The sequence below is a fragment of the Falco cherrug genome, chromosome 4 (genome assembly GCF_023634085.1).
Source record: "Falco cherrug isolate bFalChe1 chromosome 4, bFalChe1.pri, whole genome shotgun sequence".
NCBI lineage: Eukaryota > Metazoa > Chordata > Aves > Falconiformes > Falconidae > Falco > Falco cherrug.
Window position 1 is genome coordinate 7406057 of NC_073700.1, and position 7400 is coordinate 7413456.

The 7400-nt window shown below is 44.9% G+C and overlaps 1 protein-coding gene across 1 annotated transcript; it reads left to right on the plus strand.

The window, feature by feature from the left end:
• Positions 1–15: 15 nt before the first annotated feature.
• On the plus strand, positions 16–7181 carry ALAS1 (5'-aminolevulinate synthase 1). Its single transcript, XM_005435943.2, has 10 exons — positions 16–335; positions 981–1184; positions 2117–2272; positions 2354–2576; positions 3040–3224; positions 3786–3965; positions 4169–4333; positions 5426–5694; positions 6171–6333; positions 6891–7181. Exons 1-10 carry the CDS (start codon positions 134–136, stop codon positions 7049–7051), a joined length of 1908 nt encoding a protein of 635 aa, XP_005436000.2. The 5' UTR covers positions 16–133; the 3' UTR covers positions 7052–7181.
• Positions 7182–7400: the final 219 nt, after the last annotated feature.

Sequence of the window (7400 nt, forward strand, 5' to 3'; positions counted from 1 at the left end):
GGCAGCGCGCTTGCGCCGTGCCCGGCGGGGTTATATAGGCAGCGGCGGCCGGGGCCGTGACCGGGTGTGCTGCCGGTGCTTCGTGTGCCGCTTCCCGCTGATATCGCGTCGGCTCTCCTCTCAGGCGGCGAGGATGGAGGCGGTGGTGCGGCGCTGCCCGTTCCTGGCCCGCGTCTCGCAGGCCTTTCTGCAGAAGGCCGGGCCCTCGCTGCTGCTCTACGCCCAGCACTGCCCCCGGATGATGGAGGCGGCGCCCCCGGCCGCTACCCGCGCCCTGGCCACGTCCGCCGCCCGCGGGCAGCAGGCGGAGGAGGAGACCCCCACGGCCCGCCGGGGTGAGTACGGCCGGGGGGGCAGCGGAGGCCGCGGAGCCAGGTCCTGCCGGGGGTGGGCTGCTGGGCCCCGGGCTAGGCCGCTGTAACCGCAGCGGGGAGCCGGCCCTGCTACCCAGACGTAGTCGTCCTCAAGGAAAAACAAGTAACGCAGACGCTGTATGTCGTAGCAGGAAACTTCTGGAACGGGCAGCCTCAAGATGAGGGTTGCTTAATCCTTTAAATGTCTGGTTACCAGGCACGGGTACCGTGTAAGTGGAAGACTGGCCTGTTAGGCCGTCCCACTGCAGGTGGGGGTCCGCCATCCTGGGCCACACAAGCGGCTTTTCACCCCCCAGTAACATTCCCTGGGAGATCCTTACTCTGGCACTCGTGGAAGGAGTCAAGGCTTCCAGCAGAGCAGGGGCTGGTGGCTGGAAATAGCTGAACCCCAAAGGAAATCATCCCCTTGGGAGTGGAGGGGAGGTACTGGGTTTTTTTCCCCTTAGGTGTTACTGGGATTTTGTGCTTGTACAAGTTACTGCTCAGTTAAATAGTTCTGAATGATCTGTGCTAAATTAATTGCAAAGGTAACGGATAGAAAAGCTTGTCAGTGTATTAAAAGGGTCAAGCTGAAGTGCATTCCCTTCTCTGTCTTCACCTCGGAAGCCAAAAATGCCAAAGAGGTGGCCCAACAGAATACAGATGGAACCCAGCCACCTACCGGCCATCCACCTGCTGGTGCTAGCCAGAGCTCTGCTACCAAATGCCCGTTCCTGGCAGCTCAGATGAATCACAAGAACAGTAACGTTTTCTGCAAGGCCAGCCTAGAACTCCAGGAGGATGTGCAGGAGATGCAGGTGGACAGGAAAGGTATGTATTTTCTGTGCTGAAGTGTTGGTCTCTTCTGAGAGAACTTCTGGTGCCTGACTTGACTCTAGAGTGTGCAGAGTCTTAACAGGTAGGGTTATGGGAAACAGCAATAAAAAGCTGTTGGAGAACGTAGGTGTTAATGGTACACCTGCAATATTGAGCTGTGTTTTCCCTGAGTGACTTTGATGGAGGAGTACTGTATACTGTATTTTGATATGCTGGCTCTAAATGGGTGAATCGAGTTAATGCTCACACCCGAAGTGGATGCTTAGAACTAAAGAGAGCTTTATCAGGGTGCTGGTGTAGACTAAAGTGGCATATCCAGATATGGAAGAAACTGGGTTGAGGTACTAGGCAAGGACCAACGCAAATCCAAGCTGGAAAGCAAGCAAGCATATTTTGGTTTTTTAATAGCACTAAAGGGTATTGATGGCTTGCACTCCTGATGTGGAAGGGCTGTCCTTCAAAGGAAGGAACTTCTCTGCAACATCAGTAAAGCTTTGCCATCTGTCTTGGGAAGCTTATTTTTCTTTCCTGTTTGTTTATTGTGGCATAGTTTTAAAGAAAAATCTGTGCAACTGAACAAAATACTAGGAACAAAAAGGAAGTGGCTGGCTAGAATTTTGCCTTTAGTTGGGTGTGTAACAACTCTTTCAGACAAATCCTGTAGCTCTATAGAGTAGTCTTCTGAGTCATGATGAACCAAATGTATTGCAGGGAAATGTTGTATTTGAATTTGCAAGGCTTTCCTTTTGGCCTGTACAATGCAAATATTAAGCAAATGAAATAAGTTGATCCTAAAGGGCACGTGGATTCAGGCACATGCTTCCTAAAGAATAGAGCTACTTAAAATGTTTGCTTTGCTGAACTCAACTTAGTTAATTTTGTTTCATACTGATCAAGTTCACTGGAATTTATTACAGTGTCTGTAGGTACAGAATTTGCCAAAATACCCACTACTTCCACAGTGAGGAACATTGAGACTGAGGGAGAAGAGCAGAGTGGCTTGCTCAAGAAGTTTAAGGATATTATGCTGAAGCAAAGACCAGAAAGCGTCTCTCATCTACTTCAGGATAACTTGCCAAAATGTAAGATTATCTGGCAAAATGCCCACAGGCTTGGTCTCTTGTGATTATTTCGTGTGTGCTTAAGTACCTGTCTCGTTTCAGCTGTATCCACCTTCCAGTATGATCATTTTTTTGAGAAAAAGATAGATGAAAAGAAGAAGGATCACACCTACCGTGTATTCAAAACGGTGAACAGAAAGGCACAAGTCTTTCCCATGGCAGATGATTATACTGATTCTCTGATCACCAAGAAGGAGGTGTCTGTCTGGTGCAGCAATGATTACCTGGGGATGAGTCGTCACCCTCGCGTGTGTGGAGCAGTTATGTGAGTAGTGCCATGTTCTTAAGGTGCAGTTTCAAGCTACAGCACCCTGCAGAAGCTTTTGTGGGAAGGCTTCTGAAGAATTGATTTCTGTACTGTGCTACATAAGCTGCTTCTGATATTATTCTTGGTATATAATTAAACTTATGTTCTTCTCTTAAGCTGGGGTAGGCAACTTAATATTATTGCCATCACTGCAGTATGGCTGTCAGTCACTGACCTTGCTCTTTGGATTTTCTTTAAAGCCCCCAAATCATAGCATCATGTTACCAGATAAACTGGGTGGTATATTGCAGCTGTACTTGGTTGTGTTGGTTGCTCAAAGACCTTAAACCTAACAGCTGCTTTTTGTAGCCAGTTCCTTTTTAGAGCAATGCCAATTATGTACTAAAATGTTTTTGGCCATAATCATTTAGTAATATGTGTGATGCAGTAACACTAATGCTTCTCTTTGGGCCTTCTGTAGGGATACACTGAAACAACATGGTGCTGGAGCAGGAGGCACAAGAAATATTTCAGGAACAAGTAAATTTCATGTTGATTTGGAAAAAGAACTAGCTGATCTTCATGGAAAAGATGCAGCGCTGCTGTTCTCATCTTGCTTTGTAGCCAATGACTCCACTCTTTTCACTCTAGCTAAAATGCTGCCAGGTGAGACAACAGATTGCACCCCTATTTACCACAAAAACACAAGCATGCCCTAAACAATTGGGAGTACACTTTACAAATAGCTACCTGAACTAAGGATTCATCCTACTTGATCAGCAAAGTATGGGTTTTTTTAATGCCATATTCAAGTTATGTTCATCTTGTGCAAATTACGTAGCAGCCTACTGAGACTGGGATCTAGGAACTGCAGAAAGAATTGAACAAAAAGCTCAGTGTCTTCTGCTCTTGCATTTAAACTCCAACTGGAATTTAGTGTCCTCCCACTGGTGGGTGTGAACTCTAACTTCAGAAGTTAGATAAAAATATTAAGGACTTGGGAAAACCCTTCAGTATTTCCTTAAGCTCAAGTTTATTTTAGTTTAAACACCTAAAATAAGCCTTAAATATTACTCTTGCTTCATGATCTGTAACTTGCTCTTTTGTTCAAGAGCATTACTTTCTAGAATGTGCTACCCTTGCTGCCTGAACACTTCCAATACCTAAAGTAATGCTGGGAATCTGTTACACTTTTAAGTATAGAAAGTAACTGGGCTGTTTCCTCAGGCTGTGAGATCTACTCTGACTCTGGGAACCATGCCTCCATGATCCAGGGGATCCGAAACAGTAGGGTGCCAAAACACATATTTCGCCATAATGATGTCAACCATCTTCGAGAGCTACTGAAGAAGTCTGATCCATCTACCCCTAAAATTGTTGCATTTGAAACTGTTCACTCAATGGATGGTAAGCTGACATCAAACCCTTCTCTCCCCTTCCAGTGCAGTTAGTGCTCAAATAATCCATATGTTAAGTCTGCAAGTATACAGCGTGATAAGGGTCTACATGAAATAGTCTTGTGAAGTGCCTGGTGTTTGGGGGAACTTGTGGTATTTATCCAAGCTGAGTACAGGAAATCCTAAACTGCCAGTCATTGCTTTGGTTCCTAGGTGCAGTCTGTCCCCTGGAAGAGCTGTGTGATGTGGCCCATGAGCATGGGGCTATCACTTTTGTGGATGAAGTGCATGCCGTGGGGCTGTATGGAGCTCGAGGTGGCGGTATAGGAGACCGGGATGGAATCATGCACAAAATGGACATCATCTCTGGCACACTTGGTATGCATGTCCTGGCACTGCTACAGAAGCTAAAGCAGCAAAGCTTCTGAGCAGCCAAATTAAGTGGGTTAATTCAAAATAATCTGTTCAAATAAACTTGCCTAAGGGCTCTTGGGGGCTAGGATTTTTCAGAAAGCCCAAAGGATTTAAGTATGTCCCACAGTCTGAAAAGCTTGTGTTAAGCTACTTACACTGCCTTACAAACCAGTTAAGGTAGCATTGTGGGGTTTTTTCTTTAAACAAGCTAGCAAAAAGTCCTCCAGTGGCATATTATACAACTCAGGAATAAATTCAGGTGAGAGTGCTAGTAGGGTAGTCCTCTATATTTAGTAGTGCTTAGTTCTTTATGTGAAATGGAGTGCTCCTAATCTAGAAACTTGAGATGGGGACTTATGTAAAGAGATTTGGCAAGAACTGAAGCAACTGCTATTATCTGAGTAGAATGCAGCCTTAGTAAGTTTACTGCTGCAAATCAGAAAGTTGTTTAAACAGCTTCTAAAACATAAATAAAACTTAATAGGAAACTTCATGGCTTTGAAACTTAGTCTTGGGTTACAGCCTAATAGAAACAGAAACATTCACCAGGCACCCTAGCTTTACCAGTGGCTCTGTTCTCATACCTGAACATCTGGAAAGGGGAGGCAGATCATTCTACTGCACAGTCACAGTAACAACCTTCTGTGCTCTCTAGGAGCACAGGCTATTTCTAGCATCTCTGGAACAGATTATTTTAAATCTGCTGAGAGACTTAATGTTGATCACTTGGGGTCACTATTGAAGTCTATGCTTGATGATTGGGCTTGTAAGGTCTTCCCCAAAATCAAAACTTAAGTATTTGAGAGAGTCTTGAACTGTCCTTGCTGTGTAATAGCTAGATCCGTGTTAGCAGGATTGGCTTAAAAAAAAGCTGTAACATGTGCTGAGTAAATACAAGATTAGCAGAGAGTGCTAGAATTGTTGCCTGTCAATGACTACATTAAGTACATAGTCAAAATAGCCTTTTACTTGGAAAAAAGTTATAATACTTCAAGCCATTCTAATGGGTGGAAGGAATAACCTTGGCTGCTTTTTTTTTTTTTCCCCCTGCCTCAGGCAAAGCATTTGGCTGTGTAGGAGGTTACATCTCCAGTACAAGTTCTCTGATAGACACTGTTCGTTCATATGCTGCTGGCTTTATTTTCACAACATCCCTGCCACCCATGCTCTTAGCTGGTGCCCTGGAATCTGTCCGAACTCTGAAGAGTGCAGAGGGGCAAGTTCTGAGGCGCCAGCACCAACGCAATGTGAAGCTTATGAGACAGATGCTGATGGATGCGGGGCTTCCTGTGGTGCACTGCCCCAGTCACATCATTCCAATACGGGTGAGTACTTGGGATACTGTTGACACAGGACTGTGGTGCCTGTTTTCCTGTCCATGATCATGTTACACTTTCAGGTATTGGTTACTACCTTCACAAAGTTCAAACCTGTCTCTGTATTCAGCAGTGATGTGCCAAGAGTCTGGCTTAAGTTGTTCTTTGCCTCCTATAAATGTTGTAAAGCAGAGTGATAAAGTGGATGAAACCCACAACCTAAGAGTATACAGAAAGTAGGGAAGTAACAAGGTAGGAAAGAGAAGATTTTGTATATAAACAGCTACCTGCCTAGGCTGCAATGGTGTGCTTATGCCAAGAGGACTTCACAGCACAAGCTTCTAGGCCTTCTGAGGTATATGCTATTCATAGTGGCACAGGGGAGACTAGTTCTGTTGGATTCTTGTGGCTGGCCCAGTTGGGCTGGCAGGTCTGCCACATTGCAAGTTTTGGTTGATGTTGTAACTTACAGGTTTTAACTTTAGGTTGCAGATGCAGCTAAAAATACAGAGATCTGTGACAAGCTGATGAGCCAGCACAGCATCTACGTCCAAGCAATCAACTACCCAACAGTTCCCCGTGGAGAGGAGCTGCTACGTATTGCCCCTACACCTCACCACACCCCTCAAATGATGAGTTACTTTCTTGGTGAGTGGATTCTTGCATCAGTGCAATGAAGATACTGGGCTATCTATGTAGTCTTTGTACTAAAGATGAGATTAGGAAGCACTTAAGTTTTAGATGTTGCTAGCTGGACATTGTCTTTCCACTGCTGCAACATGTAAGAGTGTACTTCAGCACTTAACCTGCTTTGAGCATGACTTAAAGGCCAGTGCACTGCAACCTAGAATGGAGTGTGCAAGGCCAGTGCCACCCTACGCTGTCAGTTCCATCATAGCTGGCTCTGCTCATGCATTGTCCAAACTAATCTTCATTTGTTAGGTGGGGTCCAAAGAAATCTGCCCTCAGCTGAGCTGTTAACCAGTCTTAAACATGGACCTGCCCAGTCAGTCCTGTCCTGTGGTATGGGGATAGCTGAGACTCACTTGCAGTCCAGATAGCTTACCTCTTGAGTGAGTTAAGTCACAGTGAATTCACATACTGTCCTAGCAAATAAGGAGGGATAGTATGCTAACACTTTCCTTTTTGCTGCTTCCCTAAATCAGTCCACTGTCTTAAGCCTTGATCTTTTCTGTTCTTAACAGAAAAACTGCTGGCTACATGGAAAGATGTCGGTCTAGACTTGAAACCACATTCATCAGCTGAATGTAACTTCTGTAGAAGACCCCTACATTTTGAAGTGATGAGTGAACGGGAAAGATCCTACTTCAGTGGCATGAGCAAACTAATATCTGTCAGTGCATGAAAGTAGTGGTGTTAGTTGTATTCCTGTCTAGTTCTAGTACCCAGTTGGTAGCATTTTTAAATTGCTTAATGAGTATTTTAATCATAGTTAAAGCACTAAGCTCTGAAAATAAATTTCTAGAGCCATCATGCCCACGTGTGTGTGTTTGCTTTTTTTTTTACTTACTGTCTGGAAGTGGAACTGAAGTGTCAGTGGTTGGAAGGGCAGCTGAAGGAATAAAAGCAATGGGCTACAGCTTAATATCCTTCAGCTGAACTACTGCCTTCAATGACTGTGTGCCAGAAGAGCTTCAGTGGTGTCTTCTGGTGTACTACAAAGTAGTAGACTTATTTCTTTTGAGAAGATGGGT